Source organism: Cebus imitator, unplaced genomic scaffold (genome assembly GCF_001604975.1).
Source record: "Cebus imitator isolate Cc_AM_T3 unplaced genomic scaffold, Cebus_imitator-1.0 Scaffold256, whole genome shotgun sequence".
Lineage (NCBI taxonomy): Eukaryota > Metazoa > Chordata > Mammalia > Primates > Cebidae > Cebus > Cebus imitator.
This window is the reverse complement of record NW_016107571.1, coordinates 2,738,292-2,759,906: the sequence shown is the minus strand read 5'-3', so window position 1 is coordinate 2,759,906 and position 21,615 is coordinate 2,738,292. Positions and strand designations below refer to the sequence as shown.

The following is a 21,615-nucleotide window of genomic DNA, read 5'->3' as shown; positions in this document are numbered from 1 at the left end:
TCTATATGGAATTGAAGATAGAGTCATTGTCCAAATTGGGCAAAATAGCACAGGGGAAAATAATAGCAGTATGTCTTCAGACAAGTGGATATAACTGTGAAAGGGAAAGTAATAGTTTGGATTTCCATGATGGACTCTAATAACCAGTGAATATCAGAATTAGTTTTTGGGGTGTGTGTTTCTTGAGGTTTCTCAGAAATTCCTGGAGACATAAGCCTGGTAAAAGACAGTACTTTCTGCAATTAAGAGAAATGTAATATCAAAGTGCTGGGATTACAGGTGTGAATTGGGCACAGTGGCTCATGGCTGTAATCCCAGCACTTTGGGAGGCCAAGGCGGGCAGACATTGAGGTTAAGAGATTGAGACCATCCTGGCCAACGTAGTGAAACCCTGTCTCTGCTAAAAATACAAAAATTAGCTGGGCATGGTGCTACATGCTTGTAGTCCCAATTATTCCGGAGGCTGAGGCAGGAGAACCACTTGAACCGAGGCAGCAGAGGTTGCCGTGAGCCAAGATCACACCATTGCCCTCCAGCCTGGGTGACAGAGCCAGACTCCGGAGCTGAGACTACAGTGACTTGAGGACTAAAGGTACGTATGAAATTTGGAATCTGTATTACAAATATATTCTTTCTAATCCTCACAACTGCCCTGTGAGGTGATTTTATTATATCAGAAAAGTGAGGCTAAGTGCAATGCCTAACCCAAGGCTACAGGGCAAGCAAGAGGCAAAGTGGGCTGAGGTCCAAGTTCGTCTGTGTCAGACCCCCAGGCTCATTCTGTTATGTCATACTGACTGCCTCTTTGAATACAACTTATTTGTGTGCTTCCTTTCAAGACCTTCAAGAAAAGAAGGCTAGGGTCATTCCCCTCTACTCTACAGCCAGACTAGGAGAATGACCTAAGGGACAGTGGAAGATGGCAGCTACAAGAAGGAAAAGAACCTTCCGTCTTAGCAGAAACTGAGGCCTCCTGTGGTATCCTTTAACTTCTTGCTACCTTATCTGCACATTTATAAACATCTATAGCCATTTTCATCTCTTTTTCCCTCAGATAAAGTTTCTTTTTCCCAGCAAGGCGCAGTGGCTCATGCTTGTAATCCCAGCACTTTGGGAGGCCAAGGTGGGTGAATCACCTGAGGTCAGGAGTTTGAGTCCAGCCTGACAAACGTGGTGAAACCTTGTCTCTACTAAAAATACAAAAGTAGCTGGTCATGGTGGCATGTGCCTGTAATCACAGCTACTTGGGAAACTGAGGCAGGAGAATTGCTTGAACCTGTGAGGTGGAGTTGCAGTGAGCCGATACTGTGCCATTGCACTGCAGCCTGGGCAACAAGAGCAAAATTCTGTTTCAAAAAAAAAAAAAAAAAGGAAAGTTTCCTTTTCCCATTTGAAGCCAAACTTCTACCTAAGCTTCTAATTGGCCCCCTCCTCCCTCTTCTCTCAGACTCTGTTCCATCTGCATACCCTCTTTCTTATACTTTAAATCTCTTCCCTTGCTGGTTCTCATTGCTATACCCATCATACGCTCTCATCTTTCCCATCATAACCCATCACTTTAAACCCAAATTTTCCTCTAACTATGGATCAATTAACTTGTTCCTATTATCCACACTTCTCAAAAATGCTGTTTATACTTAGCTCTACTTCCTCCCATCCCAATAATTTCTAATTTTATTCTGAACTAGCTTCTTCCTGTTTCATTATCTTCATTAATGTCACCCTAACATCCTAACGAATACTTTGAAACTCTTTTTAAAGTCTCATATACATATAGAAAAGTGCCTAAGTGTTCACGGCCAAGAACGATCACATAGCAAATACATCTATGTATCTACCACCTGGTTAAGAAATAGGACATTACCAGCACCCTAGAAAGAAGCCCTATGGTATTACCTAATCATTATTTCCTTCTTTCTCCCTAAAGGTAACACCATCCTGACTTCTCATACCATAGATTAATTTCACCTATTATAAGCTTTATATAAATAGACTCTTACGTAATGTACTCTGTGTCTGGCTTCCTTTTCTCAACATTATGTTTGTGCAATGTAGCCATGTTATTGCATGCAGCAGTGGTTTATTTATTTTTACTGCTATGTAGTACTTCATTATGTGAATATATTGCGATTCACCCACTTTACTATAAATAGACATTTGAGGTTATTTCCAGTGTGAGTCTATTTCAAATAAGGTTTCCTTGAACATCTTGTACTTATCTTTTTGGTACACATGTACACAGCTTTCTTCATCTGCTTTTAAAGAAAGGAAGTTAGTTTGGTTAGGAACACTACAAAATACACTGGGGAAGTTAAGGCACAATAATATGCAACCAATTGAACAGGTTTACCATGAGCAACAATTGTTCTTACAGAGAGATGTGTAAGACAAGGGTCCAGCCCAGAAAAGGTATTTGGGGAAGGGATATGTCCTTGCATGCAGGAATACAGAAAGAATAGGGAACAGAAACAGACTGTAATTAAGTGCAAAATTGCATACGGCCAGAGTAAAGTCAACTTTTAGAATCTCTGGGCTAAGGCTAGACAGTTTAATACTAGGGCTGGATTCCCAATTCTGCCTCACCCATGGTGACTGGAGAGTCACCTGGAGGCCATGACTGGGAAGAGAAAAGAGGGCTGTAGGTCTGGGAGTCAGACCCACAGATCCCAGACATATTTCTGCCAGAGTCCCTTCTTCCCTCTGCCTATGCTCCTGAAACGGACCTTAAAACATTGTGAATAAGGCAACCCCAGATGGACTCTGTACATCCACGCCCTACAGATAATGTCCTGAGAGAGAGCGGGAAACTAGGGCAGATCTCCCAGGAGGAAGTGGGCTTAGCAGACCCACAATGTCATGGCTGATATCTGAAGTTTAAAGCCTGGACATATTTGGAAGTTAATAAGATGTGAAAAGGGAGAAGCAGCAGAAAGGCTGCATTGAAACATTGGGGTTAGAATGGGAGAGGGAACAGCTGCAACAATTACGACAATAATAGTCCCTTAAATTTGTATTATGTAACAACTTAGAAAAAATTTTCTATTCCCGAACTTTCACATTTCTGTGGAATGGCAGGGTTACCCCCATTTTGCTGGTCTGCCCAAGGACAAGTTTGAATGGAAGGCAGGGTCAGGCCCCTAATCCACATCTCCAGTTCCTCCTCAGGAACCTCGCGAGTGAGAGGATAAAAAGGACGAGACCTGGATATGGTCGAGAGGCTAAAGCAGTTGCAGGAGAAGGTGTGGAGGGGTTGGAAAGGTGTGAGGACTGAAAACTCCGTCCTTTTGGGATTAGTTTGGAGCCACCTGGAAGACGGTGACTTCAGCCAGGACACGCGCGTTTGCGGGCTGCAGGGGGTTAGGTAAGTCAAGCCTCCCCGGGAGCCCCACGGAGGGTGGGAACGAGATGGCGCCGCCCCGTCCCGGACGCGCGTCGAGCGCCCTCTGCCACCCCACGCCGCCCTGCCCAGGGCGAGGGCAGAGCGGGCCCGCCCAGGTGCGCCCGGAGGTTGGGCCGGAGCCCGGAAGGTGCGCCGCGCCGCCCGAACCTGTTCCCTCGGCCTCCCCCCGCGTGAAAGTGAAAGTGTCGGACCCGCGGAGGTCAAGGATAGGGGGGTGGGGCCAGCGCGGAGCTGGGAGCGGGCGCCGGGCACTCCAGGGGCCATGGATGGGCTCGGCCGCCGCCTTCGAGCCAGCCTGAGACTGAAGCGCGGCTCTGGGGGTTAGTGCCGGCCGGGGAGAGCGCGCGGGGACGGCGGGAGCGCCGGGGAGCCGGGGCTAGGGCTGGCGGCGGGGGCCCAGGGGAGGGCGGCACCGGGCGTCGAGATCCGGGAGCGGTTGGAGGGGGACTCAGGAAGCTGCGCGGGGGCAGGTGAGTGGGAGAGAGCGCGGGAAGAAGGGAGAGAGCCAGGTGGGGGCGGGGGCTGGAAACGGCGGCCGGGCCAGGCCTGCAGGGGCGAGGGGAAGGCGGCGGGACACAGGAAACCGTTGTGGGGCCCCGGGGCCACGTGTCCTTCCATCCAGGAAGCTTGTGGTGCAACCGCAGTGTGCCTGAACGCGCCCCGGTAGTGGTGCCCTCCCAGAGGCACCGCCTCAGCTCCCGGCGTGCCCGCCGCCCCGCCCCACCTCGCTGCCCTGGTACCCCTCAGTGGCCTTTGCCCAGTTCCTCCGAGTCAGCGCCCCTGCGCCTGCTCCTCAGATAGCCACCGGCCACCAACCCCGGTCTCCCCAGTGACTTTACCACCCCCAGCCCCGAGGTCTGGTGCTCCTCCGAGTGTGGCCTCCAGCGGAGCTGCGGTGGAACCTGCACAGCTGCTGCTTTCCAGCGTGTAGCTCAGACAGGGCACCCCCTTCCTTTTCCCTCGGCCCCGCAACAGTGAAATGGATGCGATTCCCCCGTCCAGGATTGTGGGGATTAAATTAGAAGTCAACTAAAGAAGCAGCTTCTTTTCTTTCTTAGCAGAGCCCTGGGGTTTGGAAGGAGGGCAGTTAGAAATTCATTCATTTATTCAGCAAATATTTGTGTGGTTTGCCACCAGCCAGTCCAATGGCTAAGCAGCCACGACCCTTAGATACTTTGCTCAGAGGTCCCGCCGTCTGAGGAGCAAAGAGTGGATTAGAAAGTGAGCAGGGGGCATTCCCAGACCGCCGCCCCTTCCAACATTGGCACGCCAGGAGGCCACATGAGCCCCTCTCTTAGCCCAAGCCCTAGAGGGACTTGGGGGGGACCCCAGGGAGTGAGGTCAGTCCTCCCTTCTTTGAACTGCAATGACCTCTGATTCTGAGTAATCTGCTCTTAGTCCTGTGCAAATTCCTCCTGACACACCCTGCCCCTTCCCCATTTGCAGTGTCCTCTCTAGACACAGATCTCCAATATCTGGCCATTCCATCTGGGAGAGGTCAGAGACCACAGGTTGGGGCAGAGGGCTGGGACCATGCAGTGGCGGGAGCAGAAGGCAGGATGAGGCTGACATTGTCTCTTCTCTGGAGAGCACTGGCCTGGTCTGTCCTGGTCTTCCCAGACCCTGGGACATCTGTGTGAATGGAAGTGGTCTGCCCCTTGCAGCCCAGAGGAGACGTTCCCGTTGTTCCCACCCACCCCTACCCCAACATGAGGTCGATGATTGTGCCTGGAGGCGCTTCCCGATACCGAGGAACTGTAAGAACTGAAGCCTAACACTTGTCGGGCCAGGAACGTGTGACCTCTTCATCTTCCATACCATCCTCCATCTGCCTGGGGATTCTCCCCTTCCTCTTTCTGGCCCTAGGGCAGTTGTATATTAGCAGGGAGGGAGGGTGTGTGTGTGTGTGTGTGTGTGTGTGTGTGTGTAATTACCCTGGTGACCTGGAGTGCTGTGATAGTGGTCCTGGGTTGAGAGCAGCTGAGCTGGAAGGGTTGGACCAGCTTTCCAGATCAAGGTTCCAGCAAATATTCTGGAGGTCCCCTCGCCTATATTCTAGTCAGATCTGGGACTTCAGTCAGGTGCCTGTGGGAGAGGCTTTCTGGGTGGAGGAACAAGTGTGACCAGATTCCTGATTTCCTTAGAAAGGGTGGCTCCCTCCTCAACTAAAACTCAGGATAATACTTCGTTTCTAGGGCACTGGAGATTAAATGAGATGCCTTATGCGAAACATAGGAGTTTGATGTGTGTTAGTTTTCTCTTATGCTTTTCTCTCCTGTTGATAACCCCTTTTGAAAGAGGAGAAAACAGTGTTTTGCTGCATTTCTTAAGCCTTATCCCCAAAGTCTAATTACTTTCTTTTGACAATGATTTCTTAATTTTGCTATTCTCTTGGCTCTTGTAATAAAGCAGAAGAAAATGAACTGAAAATGCAGCCCAGAGGATTTAGGGAAAGGCACAGTTTCCTCAGAATCTGGAATGATCGGTGATAAGGTTCTGTTTCTCACTGTCCTTTGAAAATCTCTGTGGGATAGCCTAAGAGATGCAGCCAGAGAGGAGGAGCATGGATTGGGAGCTTTCCTAATTCCCACCCCCACAAATCCTGCCAATTTTAATAGCTTTTGAACTACTTTATGCCTCGGTTTCCCCATCTGTATCAGGAAGATGCTTGTTTCTCAGAAGGGTGGTAAGGATTGTGCAACAAGTCTGTGCAGCTTGCAGGTAAGGCGTGGTGCCAGCTCCAAGTGTTCTGGTTCACTCTTCTCACCCATTAAAGCATTTGAACACCCTTATTTACTGTAAATGAGATTGGCCATGAGTCCTGGCTTTTACTAGTGCCACAGAAGCCAGGTCTAGAACACTTAGGAGCAAAGCATCTGTTTACCCTATCCCAGCACCCCATTCTCTTCCAGAGGGCTTCTTCTTTTTCTTCTTCTTCTTTTTTTTTTTTTTTTCAGCTGGAGTGAAGTGGCATGACCTTGGCTCACTGCAGCCTCCATCCCCCAGGTTCAAGTGATTATCCTGCCTCAGCCTCCCAAGTAGCTGGGATTACAGGCGCCTGCTACCACGCCTAGCTAATTTTCGTATTTTCAGTAGAGACTGGGTTTTGTCATTTTAGCCAGGCTGGTCTCAAACTCCTGACCTCAGGTTATCCACCTGCCTCAGCCTCCCAAAGTGCTAGGATTATAGGCATGAGCCACCGTGCCTGACACCCGGCCTGGCTGCATATTCTAAAAGAAGTGGCCCCAGAGGGTCCTTTTGCCTCCTGCTTTCCCTTTAAGGCAGCTTCCTGGCAAAAGTCGTGCATTTACTAATTCAGGGGTTTCTATGAGAATCCAAGGTGTTTTTTTTTGCTATTCTTTCTCTCTTCCCTAGTCTCCAGACACAGCAGTGGGCTAGCAGCTTAGCTTGTAGCTTGGGCAGAACAGCTGACCTGGCCTGACTGGGAGGAAGGGTGAGCAGAAATAGGGGTTGGGTGGAGATCACCCGGATGCCTTCCACAGAATCGCTCTCAAGCTGCTGGTGCAATCAGCCTCCTACCTTAGGCTGGGGACAGTCTTCTGAGTCAGTGCTTCCTATTTGGGAAGAGGGACTCTGCTGGAGCCCTGGAACAAATGCCAGCGACAGAACTCTCTGCCTTAGCCCACAAGATGTATTGCAGGGGGTGAAATTTACCAGTGTAGCCATTTCCAAAATATCAAGAACTCTCAGCTTAGAGATGGACTTTACTCTCTCCTGCACTATCAGAAAAGGAGGCTTTTGGGTATTGATTTCCAGAACTCCTTCTTTTGTTGGAAGAGTTAATATATTTGGTTAATTATTAGGCCAAGTCTATTTATCTTAATCAGGGGAGGACAGTGGCATCGTGGCTGCAGAGAGTGTTTGGCCATGTGCTCTCGGTCGGGAAGTCCTGGAAGTTCTAGGATTCAGCAGGTGGCCTTGCTGGGGTTTTTGACTTCCATTGACCAAGTTGAGAAGTGAAAGGTCAGCAATCCAAGTGATGGGGATATAGGATCTCTATCCTGAGACCAGCGAGTTTCCAGTGCCCATAGTCTGATGCTATCAAGCACTATCCACTGTTCTGAGGTTGTGAATAAGCTCTGTGTACAATTTGCAGCCCAGATTCAAAACCCTTAGCCCAGAACTAGTCAGGCCGTTCTGGCTACTTTCAGCCAGAGGTGTTTGCTCATGACCTTTTTTCTCACCACACCCTGGGGCCCTTGGGAGGAGCTGAGATCTGCGCTGCAGTGCCAGGATGCTGACTCTCTTGGTGCTGGCTTCTGCTGCCTTCCTGGGTTCTGTCACATCCTTCTTGCTCAACCACTGGGTGCACAGGATGGAAACTGCTCTCCCCTCTCTGGAAAACAGCACATGGCTTAGCTTCACAGAGTTGTGGCTGGAGTCCGAAGCAGCAGCCCCTTTCTCAGACTTTCTGTCACCAGTCTTTCTGTGTTAGGGGAGAGGGGAGTCTGCTCTGCCCTGAAGGTCCAGCAATGGAAGGACAAGTGGTAGGCCGGGCATTCAGGCTCCTCCGACATCGACTGCTTCGACCCAGAGCAGGTCAGGACCGGACTGCCCACTTCCTTGTTTTTGAGGTGACCCTCTTAGGCGGGACTGTTTCTTCTTTGAAATCCTCCTTCCTCCTCTTCCTTTATCTCTTGGCCTCCACATGGTTCCCCATGTGACTGGACCAGGAGGTTTCCTCTGCTGGTTTTTAAGACTGGTCATGCCCTCTGTGGGGCTAGTGTGGTCACAGTCACATGCCCCTTGGGCCTGTTCTTATTCACCTAGTATGAACTAAACTCTCAGGGCATATTGTGCCAGGACTGCCAGGGGCGTCCAACAGGCTAGGCAGTCTCTGTGGTACCCCGGGGCCTTGGCCTTCTTGTGGCCTATCCAGCATATTTCTGTGGCTTCTGCATCGGTGGTTTCCTTCCTCCTCTTGGCTTCCCATGGTTTCAAGTCTCCCAGAGCAGCTGTGGAAACTGCCCATTTGGCCCTGATCCTGAGTGTCTGGTTGTGCTGGACAGTGTCCAGGTATCTCAGCATTGGCAAAGAGGCCTTGAGGTGTGGAGGTCACTCAGATTCTCACAGACTCCACTCCAGGAATGGATCAATGATATTATACTAAATGGGCTCTGGTGTCTCGGTTTCAGGACCGCCCCAGGACAATTCAAGGGAAGCTTTAAAGGAAGCAGAAAGGCCACAGGAGCACTCTCTGCCCAACTTTGCTGGGGGGCAGCACTTCTTTGAATACCTTCTTGTGGTTTCTCTTAAAAAAAAGCGTTCAGAGGATGATTACGAGCCTATTATCACCTACCAATTTCCTAAGGTAAGGACTGAGGGAGGGGGCAGGGGTAGCCAGAGGACTGGGATGTTTAGAAGGTGGTAGGCATGGGCATTCTACCTCCTTCTCTTCACCCTACCGGGGCTTGCGCCTAGAGCCTCCCTGAGCTCCAAGTTCGCTGCTCTCCATTTCCTTCTTAGCACAGCCCCAGTTCTGTTATCACCTGCAGAATCTAGGTCTAACTTCTTTGTGAGGGACTGACCTAAGCGTCCTAGCAGGGAAAATAGGCTAGATAGTTTGGCTTTTAGGGGACCTCATAGGTCTTCCAAATCCCATTTTCAGTCACCCTTCTCTGTAGATAAGCTTGCCTTCTGCCAGACCTTCTAGAAGGAGTCCCCTTTCTGAGATGTGTGGGAAGGAGAGAGTGGGGCAGGCATGTAACTGGTGGTCAGGCACAGCCTTCAGCCTGAGCCCAAGCATCAGACTCCTTCTTGTCTGATCCTACACCAGGTAAAGGGGTGGGAATCCTCATTAACCCTTCTCATTAGCACGTGTGCCACTGAGCTGGCCACTTCTCTTTTCTGATGTGGTACCTCTCTGATGCGGTCCTCCTAGGGGCCATTTCAGGGCATTTCTATATTCAACATGGCCCTGTCCCCTTCTTATGTAGATCCTCAAGATACTGAGGTCAAACTCAAGCTTATGTCATGTTGACCCAGGAGGAGCTGTTTCAGCTTTGGAGTTGTTCCAACCAGACCCAGAATGCAAACTGCAGAGTGATGGGCAAATGCACCCTTCATCCCTATGCTAGTGGAGAAGCTTATCCCCAGACTGCTTTAGAGCCTCAAAGGAAGCCCACCACCTCTCAAGCCCTCTCCTCCTTACCTCTGCCCCCAGCTTCATATCCACTTGTCTTTTCCTTTTCCTAACAGCGGGAGAACCTGCTTCGGGGTCAGCAGGAGGAGGAGGAGCGGCTGCTCAAAGCTATCCCCTTGTTCTGCTTCCCAGATGGTAATGAGTGGGCATCACTCACTGAGTATCCCAGGTAATTGCTCTGCCCTGGGCAAGGGTATTGGATTTGGGGAGGAGGAACAAGTGTGAGTTCTGTGGCTCCTGTAGTCTCCCTCACTGCTGTCATTTGTTGATTTTTCAGTCTGGGAGTGGATATTAGCTATCAGTTTGATCAGTCCCTTCTGCCCAGAGAGCCAGAATCTCCCACCTGTCCTAGAAAGAATAGTTGCTGCTTTTGACTCTGCTGCTGGTTCAAGCTGGGCTTAGCAGAAGGCAGTTGGCCTCTAAGAAGGCAATAGCAAAGGCCCTTCCAGCATAAGCCCTGGAATTCAGCTGCTGGAGCTTTGACAATCACCATTTATGAGTTGAGTGACCTTGAATTAGAAATAGCCTCTCAGAGCCTCAGTTCCTTCATCTTTAAAGTGGGAATAATAACTGAAGCTACCTCAAGAGTTGTTTTGAGAATTAGATGAGATGATGTGTCTAGAGCTTGATTAACTTGACTCCTCTCCTATGATTAATCAGCTCCTCTAATGCTGACCACTTTCCTGTTTCAGAATCCGGTGAGCAATGCAAATCAAGGCTTGTCTGCTCTTTCTTAGGGAGACCTTCTCCTTCGTTCTGACCAATGTGGATGGGAGCAGAAAGATTGGATACTGCAGGCGCCTATTGGTCTGTGCAGCCTAGAACTGCCCCTTCCTTTCTGAAGCCTGCTCAGCTCCACAGCTGGGCTTGCTCAAGCCAGAGCTGCAGAAGTCCAGTCTTGTTGGCAGCACTGGTTGTAGAGAGAGCACAGCCCAGGACCTGCTGCCATGCTAGTGCTCCCTCTGCAGCTCCACAAGCACGAGGACCTGATGCCCCTTCTCCCCCTGCTGGTTAGGCTCTGGTCTGTGTTCCTCCTGGCTTTCAATAACGCTCTTCTTTGTGAGAGGTTCCAACTGACTCCTCTGTCTCCCTGCTCTATCCAGGCCTGCTTACCTTGGCCCCTGGAGCCTCCCAGAGCAGAGGCTGGGATTTGGACAATTAGTTTCAAATCTTAGGTCTCAGGAGGATTCCCCAAGTCACCTTTACAGTGCCTTCCTCCTTAGCCCTTTCTTCATCTCTAAGGCACACTTGCTCCCTCTCTTTGCTGACCCCAAATTATGCTGGCACTGAAGGCAGCAGCATTTGCCCACCAACCCACCCAGTACCCTCAAGGATTTCTTCTTTTGACTTTGGTGGCTACTCTGACATCCCTGCTGCACCCACCATTCACTATAAATTCCCCCTCCCCAGCCCTCAGCCTTGTACTCCTTCAGACCCGGTTGGGAGAAGCCCTTGGGGAGGCTGCAGCACTGAAGGAGCCTCTCTGTCTCTTCCCAGCCTGCCGGACCTGGCCCTCGCCTACCCCAAGTGTACTGCATCATCAGCTGCATTGGCTGCTTCGGCTTGTTCTCCAAGGTAGGGGTGGAACAGGATTCCTCAGGGCCTGTTAGTCCTGTCCATCTTCCGGGCTCTGTCTGACTGCCAGTCCTGCCTGCGCAACCTAAGCCCGTAGTGGAGCTCTTCTCCCATAGCCAGAGTCAGCATTAAAGCACACTTAGGGAAACTGAGGCAAAGGGGCGTGCACTTAAGAGAAATGTGGAAATTGAATCTAGGGGACTGGATTCCTTGCAGAGATAGCCACTGTTCCCACTCTAGCCAAGTAAGAAAGTAGTTGAAGTAGGACAAGGGGAAGAAACTCAAACGCCTTCTACCCTGAGGTTCAATTTCCTCATCTGTCAAATGGATATAATAATCTTTCACCTTTCTATCTTGCTGGTTGATGTGAGGCTTAAATGAGGTGATATATGAGAAGACTCTTTATAAAAGGCAGAGCGCTAGACAAATACGAGCGCTCAGGATTTAAGCAGAATCCATGGGGCCCATGCGATCCATTGGTGGCCAGAACGGACTTCATTATGCTCTGCTTCCAGCAGGACCTTTGGAGGAGGTGGGGAGGGAACTCCGTCAGTTTTGCTGGGGCAGTGCATTCCTTTGTGCAGTGTTCCTAGGGATGGAGGCAGCCTCTGACCCTGGGAATCTACAGCGGGAGTTGGAGGACAGAGTGGTACTAAGAGGCTTAGGCTTCTTGGCTGCTGCTCCAACCAGCATGAGTGGACATGGTCCCATCAAGGGTGATGAGTTTACTTTGAGATGACTTCCCAGGGAGATACTTTTATGTTGGTGTTAGAAGGGAAGACTATGGATTGGTAGAGAGAGAATAAAAAGAAGGAAGCTAGATAAAAGCAGTCTCATGTGGGAGATAAACCACAGATTATTTAGCATGAGCCCAGTCTCTGCCAGGGAGGGAGAGGACCAGTTTTTGGAGGACCCTAAAAGATACATGAGGATCCGCTGAACCAGTGTGAGAATGTTATGATGCTTAGGGGCACAGAGTCTTGGCCACCTGCCCAGTAGTGTCCCTTTGAGCCGTGCCTCCCATGGTTCTTTTCTTTTCCCTGCAGATCCTGGATGAAGTGGAGAAGAGACATCAGATCTCCATGGCTGTCATCTACCCGTTCATGCAGGGCCTCCGAGAGGCAGCTTTCCCTGCTCCTGGGAAGACTGTCACTCTCAAGAGCTTCATCCCTGACTCAGGCACTGAGGTGGGTTAGCAAAATGGATGAGACCTTCTCTAGCTGGAGAGTGTAGTCACCTGTGGCACCTCTCACCACTGTTGTACTATTAACCAGGTTAAAGTACAGAGAAACTGAGCCAGACAGGGACTGGGACTGGTTAGAATGGACAAAGCTGAAATCAAACGCAAATTTTCTGATCCTAACTTGATACCCACAAGCATTGAGTTACTGCTCAAGCCACCAAGACTCTTATTTATAATAAATAAACCATGTAAGTGGAGGCTTCTGGCGCTATAAAGGACTTTCCCCCTAGGCACTAGACTGCCACTTGCCCCCACCCCCACACCATTCCCCTTTGTTTGTCCTGTCTCCACCTTACACCGGCCATCTGCCCGTTTCTTATCATCCGTCCCCACTTCCGAGTATCCACCCATGCACAGGGGAATGCTATTGTTTTAAGGCACCAAACACACCGAGGAAGCAGGTACAACACTGTTCTAAGAATTCCAGTCCTGACTCCTGGAACTCTGAATAATCTGCATACCCCTTTGAACCTTGGCTTCCCCACAAGAAAATAAGGGGAGAGGCTAGAAGTTTTCACTTTCTCAAAAAAAAAAAAAAAAAAAGTACTGAATGCTTGCTGTGTGCCAAGCTATACTATTTTTCTGGGAATACAATGGTGACCAACATGAATGTGGACCCTGATCTTTTGGAACTATAAGTCCAGTGGAGGAGGCAGATGTTAAATAAACATACCAGTGCATATTGAATTAAAAATTATGTAACTGTGATGAAAAAGAAACCAGGGTGCTACATGAGAAGAAGATGGGAAAGTATCACATGACCAAGACGGGCCTTCTGTGACCTGAAGGAGGATAAGAATGAAGGAAGCAGAGCAGTGCAGGAGGAGGGCCCACACTGTGAAGGCTGAAGGCAGGAAAGAGGGGATTGCTCAAGAAACGGAAGCCCATGTGGTAAAGCGCAGTGAGAGGAGCGTGTGCTCAGGGAGGCAAGCGAGGGAGGGTGCAGGGCCTTATGGGCCATACTCGAGATTACATCAGAGCTGTCCTGCAGCCCATTAGCAGGGGAAAGAGAGACAGAGTCATATTCACTCCTTGGGGGAGAAGGAACAGAGGCTGGTAGAGGCCCAGCACTCTGGGGTCTGCATGATCTTGCAGTGTAGTGACACCTTCTCTCTCTCTGCTTTCCCCACAGTTCATTTCACTGACACGGCCCCTGGACTCCCACCTAGAACACGTGGATTTTAGTTCTCTATTGCACTGTCTCAGTTTTGAACAGATACTTCAGATCTTTGCCTCTGCTGTGCTGGAGAGAAAAATTATCTTCTTGGCTGAGGGTCTCAGGTAGGCTGAGCCCCCAAATTGCTCACTTGAACTGCCCAGTATCCCTGGGTTCAAGGGAACAGACTGGAGGTTCTCTAAGGAAAAACTGGTCTGTAGGGCCCATGTGCCCACCCCCGTGTGTCCAGGTCCTTGTACTTTAAACCAAGAGAAACAGCTGTTTTGAACCACCCCCACTGCCTCTGCCTCCATGCAGGACTGCTGCCTGGGCCTGAGGAATATTCCTGACTTATCTGGGAGAAGGACAGGAAGTTTTCCTGGGACAGCCCAGATGGGACCAGTTAGGGTGGATGCAGACATGGTTCTGCCCTTGCAAGGCTGAGGGAGGGTGGAGAACAGGGGAGGAGGTAGATACTCATTTAACAAACATTGTGTGTCACCTGTTTGCCAGATGCCAAGCATTGGGAAGATACAAACAAGACATGGTCCTTCACCTGAAGGGGATGCAGAATTATATAGTGGTTGAAAGCGTAGGGATTGAAATCAGAAGAATTAGGAGGTTTAAATCCAGTTCTTCTACTTTTAGCTATGAGGTTCCCCTTAAGTTAGTTTGTTAACTTCTTAAAAATGGAAATAATGATTGTGATGACCTCATCAGGCTGTGGTGAGGATTACATGAAGAAATGCACATTAGGTAACTAACACCCTGCCGAGCACATGTTGCTTAGTGCCAGCTGCTGTTCTTCAGTTCAGTTGAGGATATCCCAGTGTTAATGGAAGCAGGGTACTGTTGTATCAGGGTCTCTACCTCTTAGGGGCTTCAAATCTGAGAAGGACATGGGGAGATGTAATAGAATGGAGAATAAAAAAAGTCATAAAACAGTAGGGGTAGGGGTGGACTTTCTATTCACATTTGGGGAGGGAGAAAACCAATGATTTTAGGTTGACAACCCTGCTTTTATCTTTCCTGGAAGAAGAAAAGGATGTTAGGGAGTCAGTAGAAATCACAGGGTCAGCTGAATGTCATGGGTTCCAGAGAGGAAACTTGGGCAAGCAGTGGGGTCTCTGTGTTGAAGATTCTGTAAAAATGGGTGATGACCAAAAAGGAACTAGTAGTAGGTAATCCTTGAAGGGAGTGGCATCATCTTTTGCTTTGGAAATAGCTCTTTCACTCCCAGCCCTGCATGGAAACCAGAAGTGCCTGTGTGACTAGAGCTGGGATTCTGCCTTTCCTCCTCAAATCAGTGTTTGGGAAGTGGAGGTTGGCAGGATTTACCTCTCAGACGTTTACTTTCTTTAGGGAAATCCTACCACTCCCTACTTCCTTCCCACACTGAGTTTTTCAGCTCTCCGAAGCTCAGATAGGGAGGGGACTTCCAGTCAGTCTAGGCCTTGGCTGGCCTCTCAGAGACTCAAGTTTGCTAATTCAGGAAGTGCTAGCTTGAAACCAAGAACTGAAACAAGGATTCCTGCATCTGTGCTTTTATTGGCCTTGACTTTGAAGCAATTTGGCTGCAGTAAAGAACAGTCACAAAAGCCAGTGGAGAAAAGAGAAGATAGAGTGGGGTTGTGTGTGTGTGGTGGCATGAGGAGTAGGGCCAAGCTGTGACTTGGGCAGGCGTGAAGAGGGATATTTCACTGCAAAGTCTTGAGGAGACACCTTTGTGGGACTTTCCATGCAGGAATTGCTGGGCAGAGGTTCCTGAAACCTGGGAATTTCCCAAGCTACTCAGGCAGCAACGTGGTAATCTCTAATAGCCTTGAGTGCCCAGAGGGGGCTGTGTAGGGCAAAGGCTGGGGATGAGGGTGGATAGCCATAGGGAGATAAAAAGGCTTTGCCTCTCTGCTGGGCCCCTAGTGCTTACATGTTTGTCTCTTAACTACACTGAATTCCTTAAAAGCAGGGTCAGGGTCTTACTCTTCCAGGTATCCACATCCTAGGGGCTCAATCAATTATCTGCTTGAATGAAAGCAACTCTTCTTCCCTCACCTCTTTGGAGTCACTTTTACTTTTGGTCAATAGTAAGTTGAGAAGACTAACTGGGAAAAGAAGGATCAAATCAAGGCCCCCTCTTGATAGTGAAGCCTCAGCCTCTCTAGTTTCTGTCCCTCCCTTCTAGCAATGTACGTTTAAGCTCTGTGTCCAGCATGGTCCCCAGACTTGCCTTTCTGCCACGGGCGAGGGCAGCACTGCTGTAGCTGCTGGTGGTGTTGGGCGATGAGGGGTGTGTAGCATGGAGGTGCAGGGGCCCCCTGACTCTTGTCCTCTGTGCTCTGTCCTAGCACCCTGTCTCAGTGCATCCATGCTGCCGCTGCACTGCTCTACCCCTTCAGCTGGGCACACACCTACATCCCTGTTGTCCCTGAGAGCCTTCTGGCCACAGTCTGCTGCCCCACCCCCTTCATGGTTGGAGTACAAATGCGCTTCCAGCAGGAGGTCATGGACAGCCCTATGGAAGAGGTATGATATGGCAAGAAGAGTGCACGATTTGGAGCCAGGCAGACTGGGATTCAGATCCCAGCTTTGCTGCTTACAGCTGTGTGATTAGGGGCAAGTTATCTGACCTCTTTAAGCCTGAGCTTTCTCATCTTAAAATGGTGATAACAGTGTTCAGTTCTTAAGGATTCTGGGGAAACCACCTGTGTAGGGCTGTAGGGCCCCTGTGCCCACCCTCCTATGTCTGCATGATCATGCAGTGTAGTGACACCTCTTTCTTTAGTTTCTGTATCCTAACCTACCACCCGACACATGGTTGATGCTCAATAAATGCAGGCTGCCTTCTGAAGGATTTCCCTTTAGGCTTAAGGGGCAGTGGATAGCTTATTCAGGGGTCATCAGACTGTTCTATGCCAGCTGGCCCTACTGAGCAGTCACTGGGGTGTTCCATCTCATCCAAATGGATGACACAGCTGGTCTATACAACACACACCCCACTGGAATGTATTTGAATTCCTTGGAAGTGAGCTAACATCGCCCCCTGGCAAACTATGGGTCTTGAAAATGCAGGTTTTTGCAGCAAGTCATCTTTCTGAGTAGCTCAGAGCTAAGGTTGGTTAATGAGGATATAGGTCTAAATCCTCTTTGATTTTGTTAGCTTCTTACATCTTGGCAGTGCCCCAGACACACCAGAGGACTCAGTTGTCAAAATGGGCACTAAAAGCATAAATCTATCCCCAGTGTTGGAAAAGTAACTCAAAACATGTGCTTTAGAGTTGTCAGTAGGGACTTTGAAAAGATAGCATGTTATTATATCTGAAGCCAGAAGAGGGACTTGGGAATGTGTCCTGGCTATAAACATTGACTCGCTAGAGCCTACTAAAGGGAGAATAGGAGTCTAAAAGTCAGCTACTAAAGAGGCATGAAGGATTTCCCCATTTACATAAGAGATACCTGAGTTCCAGAGACTTATCCAAGGCCACATCGACAACAGTGGAACCTAGCACAGCTAAAACCAAATCCCCTCCTTTAGAAACTATTGCTGAGAGGTAAAGTAGGCTGTTTCCCTTCTTTGCTCCGCCGGCCCTGTTGTCCTTCCTTAGGACTGCTGAGTACACATGCCCTTTGAACCAGCCTAAGCCTTGTGACTAACTGGGATAGAGTATTAGCCCCATGTTTAGCAGTAAACATTTAAATGTGCCAACCCCAGAAGTTATGAAACTTCCTGACTCTGCAGCTCCAGCTCCCTGGAAGCTGTGACTCCTCTCCTGATGGCCACTCAGACTCTGGCTTTTGGTAAGAGATTACTCCACAGACAATATCCCCAAATACTGGAAAGATTTCTGGGAACAATCGTGAAAAACAAATTATTTATACACACTCTTTCCTCCCAATCCCTCAGAGGAACAGCCTTCCCTTCATGAAGGCATCTGAGCCTATGTATACAAGTGGTTTCAGGCCTGGACTAGTTCAACTTTTCTCCCCTGACGACAGATAATTACAGAGCATGCTCTATTTTTTGGCATACTTTCCACTCTCTCTTTCATTATATTTGGAAGAAGGCACAGTGGAGGGACCATTCTCTCTATTGTCAAGACCAAGGGTCACAAATGGAAAAGAAAGGCCCAGCAGTCATTTAAATGACCAACACAGGAGATGGGTAATTACGGTAAACTGGTGAGAACACGCCCTGCCTAAAGCAGACAGGTGCTACTCAGTTCCATCTGAGTGTTGCCCTTTAGAAATGTGGACCAGAGTTAGATCTCCTGACTTTTCAGGAGAGGCCCCAAATCCAAGTTTTATGTGAGATAGTCCAGTTTAAATATTGGAAACCAATTCAATTATTTAAAAGTACTGTGAGGATCAAAGAAACAGATCTGCTGGTTGGAATCAGCCAGGGGGATGCCTATTTGTAATCTCTAGTCTAGACTGAAGGCTCCCTGGACAGTGATGGAGCCAGTGCTAAAACCGAGGTCCCCAAGTTCCAGCCCGATGCTTATCTCACCTGAGGACTGTAGACACATGGTCTCCTCACTTCCTTTCCTTCCCTCTTTCTGTTGATCCTGGGCTCATTTCCTTCCTTTGCTGTTTCCGGCTGGAAGGCCCAAAGCTCTGAGGGAGTTTTTCTAATAGAAAATTGTACATAAGTTGTTGCAAGCATGAAAAAAATAGAAGGATGTTGGTCTCTGTCCCAGAGAGCAGGGAGTTGAAGGGGAAATGTAGAGAGGAATGCAGTCTCAAGAGTATCAGTCTAGGCTTGGAAAAAAATTGGTTCTCCTACTAGCAGTATAGTATGACCTCGGGCGGCTTCTTTGGGTCCGTTTCCTTATCTTCAAAATGGAGATGGTGTCTACCTCACAGGACTGTTGCTTGAGATCAAACGTGTAAAGCACTTATGTGTGCAATGTACTAAATGCTCCATGTAGAAGCAGGTTCTGAAGTTCATGATTTATTAAAGGAGTGCCTGGCCGTGATTTCTCCATCTTGTATTCCCTGTCTACCTTAGCTGCTTCTCCTACTCCCTTCCAACAAACACCCCTTCCCCAGTAAGGGAACAGATTTCTAGAGGGGAATGGTGTCAAAGGAGAATGCTAGACAGGTAATGAGAATTGAAGATATTGATTTTGTTGCCACCTGGGCTGAAAGTTACAGCCACAGGCAGAAATCGAGATGGTAAATCCTCTGGTGATCTATGAAGAAAGGGGACCAGAGAAAGCCATTCTGTGTTTATTTCAGGTCCTGTTGGTCAATCTGTGTAAAGGAACCTTCTTAATGTCGGTAAGTGTCTGGGTTCAGATCCCCTGCAGGCCCATCACCAACTCTACCACTCTAGTTTCACTTATTTCAACAAACATTAAGTTCTTTGTTGAGTGAAAATCTGTGCTAAAAAGACCGCATCTCTCTCAAGGAGCCCATGGACATAAACACAGATGACCTCACTGTAAGACAATCAGTGATTGTGCCTTTCAAGCAAGGGATATAAATCAAGTACCACCGGGATGGAGAGGATCTCTTGCTAATGTTTAGAGTCAAACTGAAGGCCAAGAAACAGCTTATGTTATTTCTGTCCTATGTGGCTGATTATCTGTGGGTGGAGTGGGGGTGTAGAATTCATGACCTCCTCATGCTTTTCTGCCAACTCCCTTCACTCCACACGTCTTCCTGTTTAACCTCTGAGCTCTGTCCTTCTAGGTTGGTGATGAAAAAGACATCCTGCCACCAAAGCTTCAGGATGACATCTTAGACTCTCTTGGTCAGGGGACCGATGAGTTAAAGAGTAAGTCCTTGGGTCCCTCTTATTTTGGGTCTCCCCAGGGAGTGCAAGGGCATGATTCTCAATCATTCCCTTCCAGAACTAAAATGAACTCACTCAGCAGTTCTAGACCAGCCCTAGAGACCTAGAACCTAGGGCAAATCTGAATATGGGATTGTATTCTTTCCTAAGCAATGACAGAGAACCCATACCCAGACCTCCTGTAGCTTTCCCCAGCTTTCAGCCTGCAAGAAAGCCATGCTTGGAGGTGAGTTTTGGTAATTTCATCCTTCTGCTACTCTCTCAGATGGCCTTCATTGTCTCTTGCAGCTGCAGAACAAATCAACGAGCATGTTTCAGGTCCTTTTGTGCAGTTCTTTGTCAAGACTGTGGGTCATTATGCTTCCTATATCAAGCGGGAGGCAAATGGGCAAGGCCACTTCCAAGAGCGATCCTTCTGTAAGGCTCTGACCTCCAAGACCAAACGCCGATTTGTGAAGAAGTTTGTGAAGACACAGCTCTTCTCACTTTTCATCCAGGAAGCCGAGAAGAGCAAGAATCCTCCTGCAGGTACACTCTACACCCAGAGAGGGTTACCTCTTGGATAAAGAGGAGGGGGAGGAAAGAATACTTCTCTTTAGAAACCCACAAAATAGCTGTAGGTACACGTTTATTAGTGGAGTTGAAATGACAACCTGAAACCTAAGAAAATGTCTAATGGGCTGCCAATTTGTGGAAGTTGTTTTTCTCATTAGCCGACAGGACTGAGCCCTTTCCTCTGTTTTAGTCTACAGCTAATTCCTGCTAAAGTACTCTCTGTCTATGGGCTCCTCTTTGGACCAAACTTAATGGATCTCCAGAAGCTTGTGAAGGCAGAGATATCCTGCCAGGGATGGGAGTATGGGGAGCATACAGGTTATTTCTGATCCTTATTCCTGAGCTCATTACAGTCTGCTTGACCAGATCAGATGCCTCTAACACCTGTTTCTGAACCCACAGGCTATTTCCAACAGAAAATACTTGAATATGAGGAACAGAAGAAGCAGAAGAAACCAAGAGAAAAAACTGTGAAATAAGAGCTGTGGTGAACAAGAATGACCAAAGCTACACTCCAGTTCTGGACTTCAGCCCCTGCCAGTGTGGCAGGATCAGCAAAGTTCTCAGCCCCCCAATCCATTACCTCAATCTAAGTCTTGACATCCAGGTATTGCTTAAAACTGGTGTCTGAGATTTGGATCCCTGGTATCAAATTTCTTGGGGCTTTGGAGGGCTCTGACACCATGCTCACAGAACTGGGCTCAGAGCTGCATTTTTTGCAGAGGTGACACAGAGTAGGAAACAGTAGTACAGGTATTGTATATACTTGGTTAGAAGCTGCTGCAACTGCCCTCTCCCATCGTTGTAACATCTTCAACAGAGAACGCACTTTGTGGTTAAAAGGCTCAGCCTCTCCACATGAAGTCTGTGGACATGTAAGGATGAGTAAAGAGGAAAATATTATGTTTATGTGCGTCTTCGTCTTTTACTATGGGTGGAGGACCAGGTAAATAAGGCAATACATATAAGAATCAAGTGGACTAGAAATGGAGGACCTGGCCATGGTCGTCCTGAACCTGGGGATATGTTTGGAGTAACAGAATCATGGGGGGCAGTAGCTCCACTTCTTTTAACAGGAAGGGTAAAAGATTGGTAAAAGCAGCAGCAGCAGCACTGGACACAGGGCATCAGAGGCTTAGGTTTGGAGTCAGGTGTGCTTTCCGAATCCTGGGAGGAGAGTCTGCTCACTGAAGGGAAGCAGCTTCAGTTTTGAATAATTTGAGGATAGGAATTTCAGTCAAAAGCAGCCAGTGAAGAACACTACTTGGCTTCCATAAGTAGGTCTCTTTCCCCATCACTTTCAGTTTGCACGAGTCCTTTACCTTCAGTCTTAGATATCCTACCTCCAACTGATCTTTGAGTAGCACAGTTCTTTAGCTAAAAGTGAAGGGATCTCTGCACTGATGTTCTTCCCCTTTGAGAAAATAATTGTAATTTTAAGAGTCTGAAGGAGTTTAGTGGTCACCTCGTCTCTCCTCCCTTGATACCTCCACTGATAGTTTCTACTCAAGCATTGGGAAGCTTTTTTAGATGAATCTTATTTTCAAAAATTCCACCTTTTTAATGTATTTGAGTGTGGCCCTCAGAAGTTCCTGAATTCTGTACAAAGAACACAAAAGTTTCTGGAGGATGGAATAAGACAAACTGAAGTTAAAGTCAATGTAATTTGATTTTGGGAGCACAGGGACCTACTGCAGGTGGCAGATGTCCCACTGTCCACACACCATCC

At 48.5% G+C, this 21,615-nt stretch overlaps 1 protein-coding gene across 2 annotated transcripts; it reads left to right on the top strand.

Moving 5' to 3' along the window:
• Positions 1–3,443: 3,443 nt before the first annotated feature.
• On the top strand, positions 3,444–20,795 carry DENND2D (DENN domain containing 2D). 2 transcript variants are annotated; one of them, XM_017499346.2, is made up of 12 exons: positions 3,444–3,720; positions 8,557–8,732; positions 9,620–9,732; positions 10,301–10,370; positions 11,061–11,138; positions 12,185–12,325; positions 13,514–13,662; positions 15,883–16,060; positions 18,773–18,814; positions 19,229–19,313; positions 19,620–19,859; positions 20,289–20,795. In XM_017499346.2, exons 1-12 carry the CDS (start codon positions 3,663–3,665, stop codon positions 20,363–20,365), a joined length of 1,407 nt encoding a protein of 468 aa, XP_017354835.1. In that variant the 5' UTR covers positions 3,444–3,662; the 3' UTR covers positions 20,366–20,795. The 2 variants fall into 2 exon arrangements, with proteins under 2 accessions (XP_017354835.1, XP_017354834.1); XM_017499345.2 differs by lacking the exon at positions 3,444–3,720 and adding an exon at positions 6,543–7,960.
• Positions 20,796–21,615: the final 820 nt, after the last annotated feature.

Bases quoted from the DNA above. Each gene is read 5' to 3' on its own strand.
- DENND2D (XM_017499345.2), top strand. From the start codon at position 7,894: ATGGAAGGACAAGTGGTAGGCCGGGCATTCAGGCTCCTCCGACATCGA. The intron at 9,733-10,300 runs GTAATTGCTCTG...GCTCTTTCTTAG, and splicing joins TCACTCACTGAGTATCCCAG to GGAGACCTTCTCCTTCGTTC. The intron at 19,860-20,288 runs GTACACTCTACA...CTGAACCCACAG, and splicing joins GAGCAAGAATCCTCCTGCAG to GCTATTTCCAACAGAAAATA.